Source organism: Culicoides brevitarsis, chromosome 1 (assembly GCF_036172545.1).
Source record: "Culicoides brevitarsis isolate CSIRO-B50_1 chromosome 1, AGI_CSIRO_Cbre_v1, whole genome shotgun sequence".
NCBI lineage: Eukaryota > Metazoa > Arthropoda > Insecta > Diptera > Ceratopogonidae > Culicoides > Culicoides brevitarsis.
In genome coordinates, this window is record NC_087085.1 from 45,980,445 (window position 1) to 45,999,963 (window position 19,519).

At 31.5% G+C, this 19,519-nt stretch overlaps 1 protein-coding gene across 5 annotated transcripts in view; it reads right to left on the reverse strand.

Annotated features, from left to right (window-relative positions):
- Nucleotides 1-89: 89 nt before the first annotated feature.
- Nucleotides 90-19,519, reverse strand: part of LOC134827378 (ras GTPase-activating protein raskol) — a 34,870-nt gene continuing 15,440 nt past the window's right edge. For 2 of the 5 annotated variants that reach the window (XM_063839982.1, XM_063839980.1), the window contains exons 3-11: nucleotides 19,334-19,446; nucleotides 19,191-19,223; nucleotides 18,860-19,058; nucleotides 4,394-4,505; nucleotides 4,060-4,335; nucleotides 2,787-3,996; nucleotides 1,141-2,728; nucleotides 634-871; nucleotides 90-573 (exon numbers count right to left, since the gene is read on the reverse strand). In XM_063839982.1, coding sequence (XP_063696052.1) covers nucleotides 357-573; nucleotides 634-871; nucleotides 1,141-2,728; nucleotides 2,787-3,996; nucleotides 4,060-4,335; nucleotides 4,394-4,505; nucleotides 18,860-19,058; nucleotides 19,191-19,223; nucleotides 19,334-19,446 — 3,986 coding nt within the window. In that variant the 3' untranslated portion in view covers nucleotides 90-356. Of the gene's footprint in view, nucleotides 574-633; nucleotides 872-1,140; nucleotides 2,729-2,786; nucleotides 3,997-4,059; nucleotides 4,336-4,393; nucleotides 4,506-4,987; nucleotides 6,193-14,100; nucleotides 14,158-14,882; nucleotides 15,441-18,859; nucleotides 19,059-19,190; nucleotides 19,224-19,333; nucleotides 19,447-19,519 lie in introns of those variants that run through there. The other 3 variants (XM_063839983.1, XM_063839984.1, XM_063839979.1) reach the window with 3 other exon arrangements.

The following is a 19,519-nucleotide window of genomic DNA, read 5'->3' on the forward strand; positions in this document are numbered from 1 at the left end:
CTTATATACTTTTTTTACGAATAATGATATAAAATTTGTTCAAAAATAAATCTAAAAATATATATAAATATAACAAAATTAACGTTTAACATTAAAATTAATAAAAAAAATGTTCATGGTTTTGTGTCGATTTTTTTTTAGGTTTTAAGAGAGATAGAAAAGATTTTTTGGAATACTGATTTTTGTTAATGTTAAAATATTTCGAGCGTTTTACAAATATAGTTATGATGTTAAAAGAAGACACGCACATTATAATGCAATAAATTGTGTGTTAATAATACTATGGAGAGATAAAAATTTATATATGGGAAAACTAATGTTTTAATAGTTTTTCTTTTCGAGACAAGGAAAAGTTCTTAACATAACGAGCCACTTCCGCCTTGTAAGCTATTCGATGGCTCAGATCCTTCGTAACGTGATCTCAGACTAGATAGTGCATTTAATAATCTGGAATTGGCGGCATCGAGTGCGGCAATTTGTTGTCCTTGCGCTTCAATAACGCGTTGCTTGTGACTTAGAATCATTGACATTTTGTATTGTTCACGGCGGAGCTCTTCTTCCATCGATAACAGTCTAAAATTGAAATTTTTATTGTAATTAAATTGAAAAAGACAATTAGATTAGATAACGTACCTTGCAATAATACTTCGAATTTTGCCGTCACTGTATTTGCCGTCGTCATCTTTGTCATTACTCGTTGGTTCTGTGATATTTTCGAGACTCAGTTTCTTTCGGAGCGAATCAACGGAAGCCTGAAGACGTTGAATTTCGCGTTCGCATTGTTCGACAGATCGCGATGTGTTTCGCCGACGTTTTCCTTCGCTGTGATGATGATGATTCACAATGGGAGTGATTGCTGGTTGGTTTAAACCTAAAAAATGGAAAAATTTTATTGAATTTAAACAACAAAAGCCATCATTTGGGAACGCTCATGAAATGTTAAAAAAGAAAATTTAAACAAAAAAAGGTTAGTACGTTTATTTGTTTCAAAAAAATGTTAGAAAAAGCATACAAGGCATGCGAAAAGAAATTAAGTATCACTAAAAGTACAAAAATCTTCAAGTTTCAACTGAACGAGACGATCATCGAAACATTCCATTCCCAATTCCTCCAATTTTTGAAGTAGTTCTAAAAATTTACCTTCAGTATCTGTTGAGCTATCGGATAGAGTGCGCGCCGATTCGAGACTCAATCTTCGATGATAACGATGATTCGAGCCTTCGCCTTGCGCCTCTTCAAGTTTACTGTCGTTACGTTTGTTGTAATGCAACGGATTTGTTCGTGGCAATCGTGAACGTGAATTGTCTACCAAACTGTTGATGGTATTTGTGATTTTCGCATTTTCACAGTAGTTTCCATTCATGCTCGTATCCAAATTGTAATAATCGCCATTAACTTGTTCTTCGCTACTTGCAGGCGTTAAACTTGAACTTTTGTTGTTATTGTCTCCGCCAATGGATTGAAGTTGATAAAGAGGATTTTTGAATGCCAATGGAGGATTGTTGTTGTTGTTATTGCTGTAAGTCGACACTCCCGTGTATTTGGGGACAATTTGACCGTATGATGAGGAGTTTTTCAGCCCATTGTGATGATGATGATGAATGTGTTGCGTGCCTTCTGTGGGACTCGAGCTCTGTGATTGATTTGTTATGCTTTGGTATCCTGAGCTACAAACGCCGATCGAGACATTGCTTCCTTTTTGTGTTAATTCATTCTTTTGTTTGATATTTTGGTCGTTATTTTGTTCATCGGCATACTTGAGCAAATCATCCAAATCTTCCAAATTGAGCGGCATATTCGAATGATTCGAACGATCTCTTGGTTGTCCGGGTGCCGTTTGAATTATCGCTCCGCATTGAATTCCGTTGTTGCTATGCGGAATTCCGAGAGCATTTCGCCCGAGAGAATTTTCGCTCAAAAGTGACAATTGTGAACCGTTCAAGTTTCTTCCTCGACTTCCATTTACATTCGATTTCGCCAATGGCGTCGGACTTTTGCGGATAAATGCTTTACTCTGATCATACAAGATGGGTTCTTGCTCCGTTGTCGAATCCGTATTTGCAAGAGTCGACATTTGATTGTTTAAAGTGTTGCGCGGAAGCGTACTGGCTCGCACAGCATTGCTTGGCGTCGCTGAATTGCGAATGCCATTAACACTTGTGGTATAAAAGTAATTAGGATTGCGTGGCTTTTCGACTGTGATGTAATGATGATGCACATTATGATTGCTAATATTGCTATTGTATGTATTTGAGGAGCTTTGGTGGGATGAAATACTTGAGGTTGAATGCGAATGTTGAAGCGGATTCAACAACATGCTATTATGATTACTTTGGTTTTGTTGTAAAAACGGTTGAACAGTTGGATCGTTGTATCGGAAAATATTCTTCTCCAACGAATTTGGCGTCAGAACTCCCCGAATAACGCCTCGTTCGCCTGTTGGTTTGATCGGATTGTTCATCGTATGCGAGAAATTCTCCTGATTCGATACGGGCAACACATCCGGCGATTGTAAGGGCAACGTATTCGAGCTAAATTCTTTCGCAAGTTTTGCTTGTGTGATTTGATCCAAAATTGAGGGAAGCGGATGCAATTCTTGTTGTTTTCCAATTGGCAATTTTTGTATACTTTCGATCAAAAGATTATGCAAAATCGACAATTGCTTTCCTTGATCGATGTATCCTGTCCAATCGTGAATTGTTTCAACGGGAGGGCATGCAGGTCTTGTCTAAAAGTGAAAATTAAGCGTTAAAAATTAAAAATTTGTTTAAAGACAAAAAACTTACCGAAATAAGATGTAAGAAATATTTCATCCGAGGCGCTTCTTGTTCAAGGAAGTCATTCAAGAACTCCATAAAGCTCTCTTTGCCTTGGAATCGTGTAAAGTTTGCCAATGTTTGTAAAGTTTTCGCAACCAACGTCAAATTCCTCGTCGCTCGAGCTGATGGCAATTCATTTGTGATATTAAACAAACTCGGAGACAATATCGCAGGACACAAAAATCGCAAAAATATCGAAGCACTTATCAAATTATCTGCCATATCTTCACGATCCAAAATTTGCAAGCGTTCTTTGAATGTAGCAAAACATTCACGCAATTGAGGCGGGAAATTTTTGTGACTTTCAGCAATTGCATTCCATGCTGTACGAACTGCTTGTCTCAAAGCTTGTTGTTGCCTATTCAGAGATCCCGTTGCTTTCAATGGATCAACTTCACAATCCTTATCTGACGTGATGATCTCAGAAATTGGAGCTGAAAGTGTATCTTGCAGATATTGTTCGCCTGTCAACTTGAGAAATGCTTCCATGGATTTTGTAGCTAACGAATTTCCGCGGAAAGTAAGTCTTTGATCGCCAACACGTAATAAGTCTAATGCCACGACGTCTGTTAGAAAAGATCCAATCATTCCTTGAGCATACATTAACAGTACGAGAGCTTGTCCGATATCTTCTTTCGCTTTGACACCGATAACGGGCTCTAATTGCTCACAAACTTGTTTGTAATTCTCCTTCAAGTACTCCAAAAATTCGGAATATGTTTCCAATGGAAGGATATCTGTGCTTTGGAAACGACATTTGATACGTAACGTTGGAATTGGTTCTTTCGAAGAGTTTTTGCTGATACTTTCGTGCTTTTCCGAGATAATTGGATACCAATTTTCCGAAAAAGTTCGTGATGTTACTTCGTGAATGGGAATTTTCACTGAACCGACTAAAACATGCTTGTCGCGTTTCTTCTTTTTCTCTCCTTCACGAAAAACATTCACTGTTATGACGTTGATATCAGGCACGTCGGGAAAATCGAAATATTCTCCCCAAAATAAGAGCTCCGTTCGTAACTTCACTGACGTTCGCCCATACAACGTTTTATCCAAATTTATTTCACAAAAGTACTTTTTCTTCGGCGGAAGTGCTTTGGCTTCATAAATCCACATTTTTAGTGAATTATCTGTTCTTCTTGTGTGTTCCAAATTTGGCGATATTGATTTTCGTAAACTAAAAAAGAAATTTTATGATCAATTTTTTTCGAATTTCATAAAAAAAAGTTAGAATTCTTACCTATAAATCCACAAATCTCGTTCTTGTCGAGATCCGCAACTGTAATATCGTTCTCCTCTCGGATCCCCTCGAACTTGGAAGCAATGTCTTCTTCCTAATACTGATGAATGTACAGGCGCAACTCCAATGGCATTCATACTCGACAAATCTATCGTCGACATCACAGCATGACTCGATAACAGACTCTCATGAGATCTCGATCCTCGTAATCCGCCTGAGCCTCGTTTCGATCTTTCGAGTTTTGTCACAGATTTTGTTCGTTTTAAAGGATTTGATCTAAAAAAAATATTTTTTTTAATTTTTTCACAGAAAATTTTTTTTTTTTAATGTTTACCGTTTCGAAAATATTGAAAATATCGAGTTGGATTGTTGTTGTTCAGGCTTTTGACCTAACATAGGTGTGTTTGGAGCCGATCCTCTTCTACATGCTTTCTCGTATGATGTGTCTGAAACGATAAAATTATCGAAAATTTTATTATTAATGATAGAAAAAAGTTCATAAAAATTTCTCCAAACACTCGAACCTTGATATTTAGACATTTTTATTATCGTTAGTCAAACACACTATCTTATCTAAGTTTAAATTTTGTTTGGTTTCAAATTCATTTTCTACATGTTCGATCAACTGCTGTTTCAAGACTGAAACGAATGAATTTTCAGGCCACACATTCGACTGCACGAACATTCAATTTCGTCGTATTTATGAGGAAATGATAAAAACGAACACTCATTCGCTCACTCAAGTCTTTGTTTTTGTTGTTCCAAATTGTATTATTAAATAATTTTTATTTACAAGAAAAAAAAAGACAAATAACGTCGGTTTAATTGATGATGCCTCATGACTGCGTAAATGATACGTGTCAAAAACTCAAATTCAAACAAAAAAGGAAAGATATTAATCTTAGAGAGTTAATAATTATATATTTACCAGAATGCGGGTCACTGTCGTCATCGTATTCGTTGTTGTCATATTTCGTACTACTTCGATCTTCCTTTGAATGATGTTTCTCGTCTTCAGTCTCTGTCTTGCCCGATTTTCGTTCTACGAAGAACATCTGTTTGACAGACTCCTCAAAATTGCCCGTGTCGAAACAGTGCTCTAACACATCTCGTGGCAATGGAATAATATCAACTTGGAGCATTCGTTGTTCTTGTTCGCTGTATCGATGTTGCGACGAGAAACTCTTCAGCAACGAATTACTTCGCGAGAGTTTTGTCGAATGCGTTCGTCGTACGAAACTGAGAGACTTTTTGGGACTTAACGATGATCTCGGAGACGATGGCGACACAAAATCCGAAGATGAATAGTTAAGATGCCCGAGAATTTTGGGCGTGGATTTGAGCAAAAAGGAACTTTTCGGCGGAAATGTGTTTGCAGATGTTGGCGACGTGAGATTCTGAGGTAATGTTTTTGATTTTTCCTTTGCAGGAGACGGCGGCATAGTTTTGTCGGGCAGCGATAAGATGTTTATCCTACTGCGAGCCTTCATGAGACTGATGGGAGTTGATGTATGTGTTCGTTGGGAATCGGTTGAGACATTACTCGATGGTTGCGGAATTTCGATACTGTCGTCAATGTTAATACTTCCATTCAGTACGATGCCATATCGTTTGAGTTTGTTTTCCTTTTCGCTCGAGACGAGTAAATCTCCTGTGCTGTTAAGCGAACTGTTGAGACTCCAATCGAGACTTCCATTACTGACATCCAAGTTTTTGTCTTCAGACGATGGCGGGACAACTAATGGCACGTAAAACGTTGATCGACGACGCGTCGACTCATCCTCATCTTTGGCAATATTTATCGATGAACTGCTCTTGTTATTACAGCTATCCGTTTGTAACATTTTATTTTTGCTTTTTTTTGTTAGTGAAATAGTTTCGATGGATTTTTGTTTGTGTGTTTCATTTATCGCAGCAACAGGAATGTCCTACTATTCAACAGCGAACCGTTGCTTCGACAAAACAAACCAGTTTCGCATGTATTTCTTACACATGTAACTAAATGGTCTTTTCATATAAAGATATTTTTATTTTTTTTTTAAATTCACTACAGTTCTACACACGAACATTTATCGTGTCTTGTCTCTGATTTTTTTTTTATTTTTCTTTTTTTTTTCAAGATCACTCGCTCAGCTAGATCAGTTGTAAAAATGATATTTTATTATTGGCGATCAAAATTTCATTTTATTTGTATTCCATCATCTCCATTCCGTGTCGTGTCAAGCACATGCTCATTTCATTGTTATTAGATTTCAAGAGTGTGTGTCTGTCTGTTTTTTACTTTGTGTGTCAGTGAACAATCATCATTATTATAATACAATTTAAACAACTATTGAAGAAAGCCCTATAGGCTCAATTATACGACTTTTTAAGTAGGTATTCATGAGATGGTTAATTTTGCTTATGTAAGTCACGTCAAGAGAGGAGGCCAATTGACTAACGATTTTTCGAATAACTTCAAATGAATATCTCGAAGCGATAGTTCTTGCTTCCTTCCTGTTGTGACTTTTCAAAAAAGTCATTGAAAAGTTTTCAGGGGGTCCCATTTGTGATGCAAAAGAATTCGCAAAAAAAAAAATTTTTTTTTTTTCAAGTTCGACGACGAGTGATCGTTTTCAATACAATTTGTGGTTTCTTTTCTTTTTTTTCGAAAACAAAAAAAAAAAATAAAAATTTAAATAATAACACATATGACTGATTTTGAACAACACAAGAAAAAATTTCTTTTGAATTTAAATTCTACTCTTCTCCTGTGTCGGGCATTTGACGTCTTTCTTCACATTTAATAAGCATTAACATAAAACTATAAGTAGGTACAAAATAATAAACGAAGAAGAGACAAATATAAATGTCCATTGTCATAAAAAACAACACAAAATAGGAACGGCTCTTTTGTTCTTTTTTTCACGTATCACGGAGAATCGTATCGTTTAAAAAGCGGAAGTCCTTCTTTTTAAAGCATGATGAATCACTTCCACACAAAAATTCTGACAAAAATATATCTCTCGTGAATTTTGTGTCTCACAAAATAAAAATAAAAAAAATAAAACTGAGAGAGAGGTATTTTGACAGTCAATGTCAATATCACAGCATTTAATATGTTTGTTTATTATAAATCTCTTACTTAGACAAAGTTTCTTAATAGACGTAATAAAAAATTTTCATGAGACATTGAATTTTTTTTTTCTAATTTTTGAGCTTAACCTTTACGTTTGACGCTCGTTCGTGCGTTCCTTGCAACGTGATTCATTTTCTCGTTAATACTCGCAGGTCTTTAACCAAGAAAAAGTAAAATGAATCATAGATTAAAATTATTAAGAAGAATTAAGTAAGGGGCATTTATTAAGAGTAAATATATAAATAAATGAGAAAGAGGAGAAAAAGGTAAACAAAATAAAAAATAATCTAGAGTGTTTTCTATATTCAGAAATTGAGAAGAAGAAGAAATTTCAATCATATGTCATGGATTTGACTCGGTTGTAAGTTAAATATATTTGTATCAACATAATGCCTTTGATTAAATAATTGACATTGAACTAAACGGACCTTTTTGAATAAGCAACACACACATTCACAATTCGATACATTCTCGTTCGAGTCTCGAGAGATGTGTTTCTTTCGTGTTTTTGTGAATAGAAAAGTGTCGATTTTCAAAAATATTTTTTTTCCCTTATGAGTTTGGAATTTTTGTTTGTGCTGCAGTTTGTTGTTCGATTTATCTGCAGTTTGAACGCCGGAAATATTTTTTCTTTGCGCATTTTTTTCGAGAGAGAGAAACAAACATGACATGACACGTTCTTTCCTTCGAGATCGCCCTAAGCGCTCTAAAACAAAAGGCAAGCTGCTTTTTTCTCTACTCTACATTAAACTCAAATAAATTATATTTACGTATAAAACTTCTATCATAATAAATAATCAAGAAGACACGCTTAAACATTTCCATACTAAGCACCTGCCATGCCTTGTTCCCATCTCTCTCTCTCGCTTTCGAGCACCTTTTCAGTTATTTTATGTGTTTTTTTGTACGTTAATGTTTCTTTTTTTGTATCTTTAATGTTGCTGCCTCGTCGAAATGTCGTCGTCAGATACGCGGTAAAGGGATTATAGCAGGAGACAATAACTTTTTGTGCATCTGCAATGTCGTTCTTTGTTTAATATATTTATAGGGTTATTATATTAAATGATCGTGAAGTGAGTACGATACCACAGGAGGCCTTTTTACTTCAAATAATAAGCTTCTCGTTTTTTAATGGTTAATCATTAGCGGTATGGAGTTGCTATTAGACACACAAGGATCCGTTTTATTCACAAATTAACAACAACAATAGTCGATAGGATGATATCATGAAGCAAAAATGATGGTGTGAAATCATTCGGAATGATTTCTTTTGTGTTTGAATCGAAAAAAAAGTGACATGAATGACGAAAACGCATCGATTTTGTCACCTTTTGAGAAGAAGGTCATTAATATTTTATTGAATTGTTCTGTGAAATGGATTCTTATCACACAAAAAGACACCGGAAAGAGTTTTGTTTGGCGGAAGTTGGTTTGATTTTTTGAAATTTATTATTTTTTTCGATTGCATAACGATTTAAAACCGAATTCAATCTTGGTCTGAACGTGCCTTCTTGGTCAGCAAAAACAATTGACCTCAAACACTCATTATGTTTACGTTATTTTAGCGCTTTTTACGTAACACAATCAAAATAGACACACAAATAAATATAAATACTGAAGTGTGAGCTCAAACAAAACCACACTAACAATCATTTTATAGAGATTTCAATTCAATTTCAACCAAAATAACCTTTTTTTCTTCGCTCTCTCGTAAAAATTAATACAAAGATCACTTTGGAATATTTCATGAATAAATTTTTTGTTGTGTTTTGTGTCTTTCTTGCGTATGGAGTAGAGTTTAGTTAGTGCAAGCACATATCATGTGTCATCGTGTACAAATGCCTTCCATATATGTATGATACATATGTGCAACAATATACATTCCAACGAAATGAGAATCAATTTATTCTAAAAAAATACACAGAAATGCAACATATTGCTAGTAGCTGGGATCGTTCGTCGTATTCGTTGTCGTTTAAGGCAAACAGGCAGTGTAATAAAATGGAGACAGCGTAAAAATAACTTTTTTTTCATTATTGTCGATATGCCTACGATACTGCGAGACGAGCATGTGTTAGACCATTTTCGTATAATTTCTTTCGTTTTGAGATGATTGGAATATAAATAAACCGGATATGCAAGTAGTACGTTTTGTTTTGGGTGTATTTGTCTTAAATTTATGATAATTATTACAATTTATTTCCATAAATTTTTTGTTTCACTTTGTCATTATTTTCACTCGAAAAAATCCTCGAATGGCAAAAAAAAGTCGTTTGATTTATTTTATTTAATTTTACAGTTCTATGGTAATTATGGGTTTAGTTTTAAAGCTGATTATTATCGTCGTTGTTGTTGTTGTTGTAGTAAAATATATGTATATCGCATTAGCTTGTATCAAGTATTTGATTTATTTCATTTAATTGGTTTTATTCACGTTTTTTTCCTTCAAACACCGACCGATCGCATTATTTCCTCTTGATTGATTTTTTCAAAAAACATAAGACACTCAACAAGTATTTTAAGAGGTTTTTTCTTTGCCGTTTTTTCGGTTGTGACAATTTTCTTTTTAATTATTGTTATTTATTTTCGATTAGAGGTTCTTACAGCCGATCGCGATACACTCTTTAACTCAACTAAAACGGTTTGTGTTTCATTCATAACATAGTCGAAATGTGTCTCTGTGTTAGTACGGAATAATGTGTGACTAAGCAAGTTATGGGTATGTATGCGTATGCGATATGTATCTCTCTTACAGTGCGACAAGATCTTTAGGGTGATCGTTCGTATGTAACGGATCGAGACATTGATGATATGTCAATTTTAGTCTTTAAAAGAAGACTTTATTATTAAAAATTTTAGAGAAAATTGTTAATTTTAGAGAACTTGTCAAGAAAGATTCTCATGAAAAATTGAATTTATGAAAATTGAAACAAAAATATTTCAAGATCATGAAAAATTAAACTTTTTAAAAAAAAATATTTTTTATTTTTTTTTTTTTGTAATAAATTTTTTTTCTTTAAACTTTTCAATAATGAATATGAATGTATCCAAAAATTTATAAATTATTAAAAAAATAAATTTTTTGAGAAAACTTTGTATATTTTTCTTTCTCTACAATAATATTTCTCAATAAAAAAAATATTTTCAACATGTGTTTTGTGTTTCAAAAATTAAAAAAAAAAAAATAATAAAAAAGTATAAATATTTTCTGAGAAAAAATAAAAAAAAATTTTTTCTTATAAATTTTATTTGAAAAAGTAAAATATTTAGTTTTACTTTTAATTTTAACGTAAAATTTTTCTGAAAATTTAACTTTGAATACTTTTTTATATTTTTATAATTTTTTCACATGATTTATCTCTTATAAAAATAGAAAAAAAATAATTTATGTTTTGTTCTTATAATTTTTAATTAAAAAAGTTTAGGAAAAATTTTTTATAATACTTAAAAAAAAACAATAAAAATAAAAAATAAATTAATTAAAGTTACAAAAACTTTAAAATATCGTAAAAAAATTGAATTTTTGAGAAAAACTCTTTTTGAAAATTTTAATTTTAAAATTTTTATGTTTTTTATTGAATTAAATAAATTATTTTATTAAATAAAAAGAATTAAAAAAATTTTTTTGAAAAACAAAAATAATATTTCAAGATTTTAAGAAATTTTTAACATTTTTAAGCTTTCTATTATCACAATTTCACTTTAAAAGTAGAAAAAAGTTGCATTCACCCTACAATACAAATGGATTAGTATTGCATCCGTAAATATTCACAATAAACGCACACATTGACAATTAAACTCAACACATCGACGGAAACACAGAACACAACCACAATTTTAGTGTGCTACATTAACATACAAAACTCATACCAACTTTGTTTTGTTGTTATTATTATTTCGACTCAAAAAATACAAAAAGAGACTTAGGGCTACTTCATATGTCGTATAACGCGCTGTTACCTGGGCAAAAGGTGTGTCAAAACACAACTGAAAAACAGACGACTTCATGTATCTCCTCTAAGCGCAAGTTACTCGAGTATATGTGACGTGCATATCGAAGAAAGGCGTAAAATTTGTAATGCTAAATAATATTTGAAAGAGCCCTTAACATGTTTTGTTTTTTCTTTCTACGTTTTACATTTTTTTTTTGTTTTGTTTTGTATTCGCCACATATTTAAAGAATTTACACATACGCAGAAATTCACTTTAATATGTGAACACATAGACATCATATTCGACGAGTAACTGACAAAAAACTAGATTTCTTCAGATAGTTGGCAATTAATTAATTGTTGTCCGATGATTTAACATTCCCCTGACAATGTCCCTTCCTCATTTCCTCTTTTTTTTTTATTTTTTCATCAAAAGGACAGTTCCTTGTTTTGTTTGTTTTGTGTCATATCAAACGCATCGCAATATAAAATTGCGTGAAAGAAGTTAGGAGGGTACGGGCCTTTCCTTGCGAGATGCATTTGATTTGGGTTCACTGAACTGAACTATTGACCTGTATCTCATTAAATAGACCTGAAATTATTCAATAAAACTTTTCTTTTCTTTCATACGCTACTCGTCGTTTTTTTTTTCATTTTACGAGGTAACAATGAACGTAATGATGCGATAAAAAGATATTGTCGGGTTTGCACAAGGGTGCCTTTCACATTGTCCTGATTCGATTTTCTTATTGGAATTCACGAAAAAAGTTCATATGAGGAGATTCAACAAGGACTTGTTGCATTATCGATTGACTACTTTCAGGGTTAACAGTTGTTATGCTTTTTTGCCACTTTACTGATCATTGCTGTTGAATATTTATCTCGTCGTTATTTATTTAAAATAACATGAATGGAGAAAAATTATCAAAAGCAGTCTGATCAAAAATAGAAAGATTTTACGCCTCTGCAATAAAACGGTCTCTAAATATAAACATGCCAATGAAAAATGTTCGATTGGAAATATTTGATACTTAAGAATAAATTTATGGGCACATTTCGTGTTGCGGTGACGTCAATGTTCTCCCCTCTGATGTAACATCAGACAGTGTCATCGATCAAGAAATAGTATTTCTGTCGAAAAATGACATTTTTTTCTTTATTTACAAATGAAATTACGCCAAGAGACGCGACACTAAACAATGGATTATTCTGTGATGTTCGTGCATTCAACGACATTAAATGTAAGAATTAGAAACATTTGTAACGCAGTGGGGAAACTATTTATAGAGGAAATAATGATGAGCACGGTTCTTTGTATTAAGTACTTAAATTCTCGAAAGAAGACGACGTGTAGGATGTAAGAGCCCCCTTTTTACGCTTGGCGTAGGTCAGAGCAGGAATGTTGCGTGAGTGTGTTTATTTTTGAACTTTTTATGGCATCCAACGTACAATATGGGGTACTTAAAAAAAGTAATTAATTTGGATTAGACACAAAATGGTTGTTCGTCACTTCGTGAGTGTTGCTCGTAATTTTCTCATAATTAGGCAAATTCAATTTTTGAAATTATTTCAAATTATTTTAGTCCTTTAATTATTAAAAAGGAGGAATGATCGACAGTCGTCAATTATTTTAAGTGAATTTTATTGATTTTTTCTTTAATTTTAATGTTTTTTGTAAATTTAAATATTTTTTTAATTTTTTTTTTAATATCGTTCATAATATTTGAGTCCCTACATAAATTTTTTAAATAAGAAAAAAAATTATTTTTTTTTAAATTAAAAATTTTTTTAAAAATTAATTTTTTTTAAGTTTATTTTTTTTTTTTTAATTAATTTTTTTTAATTTGAAACTTGTATTTTTTTTAATTTTTTGTTTAAGAAATTGTTTAATATAAATTAATTTTAGTTTAATTATTTATGACTTTAAAAAAATTATCAATTAATTATTTTAATTAATTTTTTTCAATTATTTATAATTTTGTAAAAAAAAATAAAACAAAAAGAAATATTATTTCAAATTGCATTCGCCTAATTATGCAAAAAAAAAGCTTGTGTCAGCTATTTCCGTCGATTGCTTCAAAATCAGCTAAGAGCATAATGTCATACTTTAAAAATAGTGTTGAAATGCGATTTGTTTCTAATTTCCAGGTCAACACTTTTTATTTAGTTTACACTCAAACAATGGATTTAATTGCTGTCTGTTATTATATTATCGATTGCAGCAGATTATTATTTACAAGTACGCATAAAACACGACAAACCCACAAATTAAAATAGTTTAATTGCAACAATGCTGGATGAAAAAAAAAGTATTCAACGGATGTTGTGTGTGAAGTGTTGTTGACCTGCTATGGTAAGTAGTACTATCATTATGTCACTCTTGTTTTTTGATCTTTCTTATAAATATATGAGTGTTTCTTTGAATTTCAGTCGTCTTAACGTCTTGTTCTTACTTATATGGGATGGCGGATATAGAATCAACCCACGAGATGTCTATGAGCTCGAATGTTTATGTCATTAAAACTTTAAATTCTCTCAGAATTTTATTGGCAACAATCAATGAACTGATATCACACGTTGAACGAAATATATAGGTAAATGTTGAGAGAAAATGAAATTAACCATAAATCCTGTTTCAAACTCTTTTTTCAGTAGATACGAATGCTAACCGATATTTACAACATTCAACTCTACTTCGTATAATAAAATCATCAAACCAAATCGTGTGTAATTGGTAAAAACGGAAACTGAGTTGTCATGTCACACACAGACATATTTTTCAGTCGTCGTCAACAACAACAAAAAGAGAGCAAAAACGTAAAGTTCTACCGCGGATATCATGACACACATACAGCAAAAAGTTGGCCTGGTTGACTCATTCATCATCGAAAAACGCGACGACTGTGATAGAATTTTAATCAAATCATGTAGTTGTTCAGTTTTTGTTTCGTTCCAAAGCGCTTAATTATTAAAATTATTTTATTAAATTACCTTCGTGACTTGTATCATCAATGTAGATTCGAGGCAATGTATGTGATTTCAACTCACCTAAAACGAGAGAAAAAAAAGAAAAATTTCATTAATTGAATGTTCAATTTGCTGGACAATGCAGGCGAGTTTCAATTATCGCTAATTTAATGAGATCTAATTTGATATTACATTTTGTCGCGTCAAAAGTGTGCTCGTTTGTCACTTCCCCGTCGACGTTCTCAGAAAAGTTCTTAATTAAAACGAAGATTTTGTTTCTTCGCGCGCATCTGTTCGACATTAGATACACTGTTGTTTGTTTCTAATTGCGTTGTCTCGTTTGTTTGTTTGAGAAAAAGAGAAAAAAGTCAATTTGTTTAGAGCATACGATGTGTGTTCAGTGATGCCATGCCTGATTTAAACATAATCAAATGAATTAATTGGAATCAACCGTTGCGCTTTCATTATTTTTCATAAAAATATTTGCCTATTAGCGAGAAACAGCAGCACTATAGCGAATATTTGCATCAAAACAGACAAATTTTTATTATTTTATTACATTTTATATGAAAAATTGTACTTTGCAGTATCAATGTGAGCAATTTATTCAGAAACGGAGCATGATAATTTTTATTTTGCGTTGTTAGAAAGTATCTGCAGTGTCTAGCTGGGCATGAAGAATATTTAAAGTGTCTTTATCTTTGATGATTGAGTGATTTTTTTGTTTCACACAACGAGAAGTTAACGTAATTGAAGAAAATGAGAGTCTTTTTGTGTGTTAGTGTTCTACTAAAAGTGCTACTTACAATCCAAATCATCTCGTTCTCCCTTTAGACATGACGGTAATCCACGTGGAACACGTCGATGGTCTTTATATCGTTCAATTATCCGACTTTCTGACAAATTGTCATTGTTAGAAGATGCTGATTGTACCGTTATACACTGCATGTTTCAGTTTTGTGTGACTTTTTTTGTTGAAATATTTAATTAGATCTTTTTTCGTGTTTGCGTTTAACCAATTTTCTCGTTTTTGCGCAAGAATTAAACTTTAACAGATACAAAAAAAAATAATTTTTATCTCCGCAGTCTATTTGGTACAAGGTGCGTTTGCGGTTTTCTGTGTACAATTTTATCACTTTATTCATTCATTTTATAAGTTTATGATTAAAAGTCACGTATTTTTTCACTTTTCCTGACTTTTGTTACAATTTGATTCATATGGCGCGACGTGAAGAAACTCGCTTTTTATGATGATGATGATGAAACAGCAACTACATTGAAGAAAACACTCCTTATTTGAAAAAGATTACGAGAGAGTGAGATGTCTTGAAATGGTAACTGGATGCAAAAAGTAATTGCATTTCCGTTCTCCTCTTCCTTTCTTCGTCTATTTTTGCGATTGATGATTATTATTACATCCCGAGAATTTTTGCTTTAATCTCTCTTATTATATTTTTTTTTGCTGTTGTGTGATAATGACCACAATCAATGCCTCTCAAAGCACGACTGAATGAATAAGCGAGCAGCGAGAAAGAGAGACGACGAGATGCAAAAATAATATAAACGCCAGTTAATTATAACACAGTCACTTATATTCATTGTCACTTCACATCCATCTATTGTTCCGTTTGTTTTTTGCATTCATGTGAATTAGCAAATTGAATAATGTAATAATTATAAAAATGTGAATCTCGCTTGAGAGACAATACAAATATGCGTCGTCGTCGTTGTTTCGCATTTGCAAGTCAGCGGAGGAATTTGGATGGTCTACATTTAAATGAATTTAAAATTTTTTTGGGTTTGAAAATTTCGTAAGTGATTTTCGTGTGTCTTACAATCATTTTATGGGAGTATTGTCCAGCGTAATTGTAAATATTTACGAGAGAATGAAATTGAACCGAAAGTATTGAACCGTCTAAAAACTGTTGTTTATTTTAAGAATTTTTATAAAAAATTTTCATTTTTTTTTCATGAGACAGTGTTAAAAAATTTTAACATATTTTTTACAAAAATTAGAAATTTTGAAAAATAAATAAAAATTTATGAAAAATTAAAAAAAAAATTAATTTAATTTAAGAAATTTGATCAAAATTTTTCATTTTTTTTTTTTCATAAAATAAAAGTTATAAAATTTGAAAATTTTTTGAAAGTTTAAAATGTTTGAAAGTTTTTAGTTTAGGTTAATTTGTTTACTTCAAGCAATTTGATAAAAAAAAATATTTTTTTTTATTAAAAAAATTATGATAAAAATTTCAAAAATAAAATTTAAAAATACAAAAAATAGAAATTTTAAAAATCATAAATTTTAAAAGTTTCTAATTGAAATTAATTAAAAAAAACATATTTAAATTAATTTTAAAAATATTTTTTTTATGAATTTGATAAATTTTAAATTAAATTGATCAAAAACTTGAAATTTTTAAGAATTATGAAAATTAAATTTAAAAAAATTTCATAAATTATCAAATTTTAAACTTTTTTAACAAAATTTTTCAAACCGGTTGTTTTATTTCATGTAATTCAACCTCCAACTTTTGTTCCAAATATAATTAAACAATAACTTCAAGTAAATATTTCATTTGACTTATATTTCACACATTTTGTGAAACAATTTTCTTTTTGTTTATATCTCTTTTTAAGCATTTTTTCGGTGTTAATAACAACATTTAGTTACATAAAATTATTACATTCCGTTTGTACTCAAAAAACAATTTGAATGATAGAAAGTCACTTTCTCATATAAATAAAATTTGAAACAAAACTTCTTGAAGTTATAAATAATTATGATTATGATTCGAGTTGACAAGTAAAATTTTCCTTTGTTTTTTGTTTTCGTTAATATATATGCATACACACGGCTTTGTACGAAAAATTCAGTGACACAATTTAAAATCAGCACCTTTTATGTTCTATTTTTATACAAAAACCTAAAGCAGAGAGCTATCGGGGTGTTGTGCATTCATTAGTAAATATTTGCATGAACAAGTGACTGACGGAGTGATAGAACTTGTAACGTAACATATTTATTATGGCTCGAAGTGTACTAATAATAATAGGTAATAGATAATCGACGATTCATTGTATTTTTTTTTTCTTTAAAGTTGTTTGCTGTGTTGATATGTGCGAAAAATTTTTATTATATTTAAAAGTTTATTATTATAATGTATTACGTTATTAGTTCTGTTATGTTTTTGCATCGTGTCGTCGATGCAAGTTCCTCATATTCATAACTTTAACTACATATATATTTCAGCTGTCGGTATATAACTCCAACAATGGGAATTGTCTGTTGTTTTATTTCCAACACACAATAAAAAAAAATACCCGAGCAATGTCATCATTTTTATCATACACACGATGGAGTCGCCACAGTGTAACAATTGAGTTATCATGTGAACTCTTTTATTTATGCGAATTGTATTTATTTATGAAGTAACTGGAATGTAGAGCTAAAAAGACGAACGAATATTAATTAAAATAAATCTCTGCTCGCTTATTCAATCGAAGAACCGCACTCGGGGTGTAATATTTCATCTATTTTTTTTTTTTACACTTTGTTATCTCAAAAAAATTATTTTTTGTTATTTTTCTTCATTAATGACAATTTTATCACGCACTTGTCTCGAATGTCACATATATAACTTTTCGTTTCATTCTCTGTGAATGAAATTTACTTTTTTTTTCTTCAAGAACGTTTTATTTATTTTGTTTCACGTTCGTCGCAGCAACAGCAACGTCGTTGTCCTCTTGAATGCAGATGATGAACGAATTATTATTATTTAATTTTAGAGACAACAAACAATAATAAACTAATTGACAAAAACCGCGGCGCAACAACCATTCAAGTCGACCGACACAATTTGACTGAATGGAAAAAAGGTTTGTTATGAAGAGAATCGCACGACGAGAGAGAATGAAATTCGTATGTGCCGGCAATACAGAGACGTCAGTTAGTCAGTAGCATTTGCTATATGTGAATGAATTGAAAAGCAGTACTCTACTTGAATTTTCAACGCAACGCAATGTACGTGTCGATATTTTCTTGTGTGGATCAGCAATAATAAACATGAGTCATGTTTGCATGTTTTTATTAAAAAAAAAAAACAAAATTAGGATGAATTTTTTGGATTGACGGGATTATATCATCGAGAATAAATAATTTACGATTATTGCCAATTTAAGGTTGATTTTTTTTGGGCAAGCTTGAGTAAAAAATAATTCTAATTCAATGACAAAAGTTTTTTTTTATCAAATTATAGCGGAAAATGATAAATTTATCTCTTTAGAAGGATTTCCTGAACGCACTTGAAAAATGCTCCGTTCTAAAAGAATGATTTCATAATCAAAAAATGAACTCATAACACACTTTTCCATTCACTCAAAAATTTTGATTGAAATCAAATCGATTTATTTTTATTCGTACGATTGACGGCTATGGCAATGTTAAAGATCATTCGAACGCGAACAGCAATATATAAAAAAAAAATCTAAAAATTTAAGAAATTTTTTGTATAAATATTCTGTCGCGATTATACAACAATTAGCCATTTATAAGAGTAGATCGTTCGATAAATACACGACTTTGTAGGTGTTTAGAAGGTCATTTTGTTGTACAAACCAGTGTGCAAAAATGTGAGGCATCAAGATTGTCTTTGAGCGTCGTCGTCGTCGTGTGGGAAGTGTCATATATGGAAACTCGCCATAAACGCTACTTTATGGGTTTGTTGTCACAATATTATTTTTGATTTTTTTTTTGTTTTTTTCGTTAGATCAACCAACTTACCTTGCATATTTTGAAGAGTCATGTTCAACTGGATACTCTCGCCGCCATTAGAATTGTTCACATTTGACGATTGTTCGCATTCCCCGTCTTCAGGTTCTTCTTGCAACGTTGGAGGAGCTTCCCAAAATTGCAGGACTTTTGTACGATTCACCTTATCGAGTCGGATGCGAGGCAAATCAGCAAACAGCATATCGGCCAACTACGGAAAGAATGAATGGATTAATTTTTATATGGAAAAAAAAATCGGAAGGAAGTTTGATTCGTGTCTCGTGTGTGAATAAAATGTGTGTCAATCATGTTTTAGAATTTTATTCTATTTATTGATTTTTACCTTTATTTCCTTATCAGGCGTGACAGGAAAAATCTTTTTTTTTTTTGAGCATGAGAGAGAAAGGATGGGAAATTGTTAGTTAATGAACGTTTAAAACTAAATTGTTAGCGATCAGAAAGAAATTTTCGAAAAACAAAACTTACGGATAATTCTTCACTGCAATATGCAGTAAATGTTTGTTCATCCTGTTGCAAGACACAATAAAGAGGTTGCCATTGTTTCTCATTGTTGATGGGTTTCTTCTCTGTCTCGACATCTGTAACGAAAAAACAAACGGTTTTATTTTTATAGCAAATTCAAATCGTTTCACTCAGACACTATGGATTTCA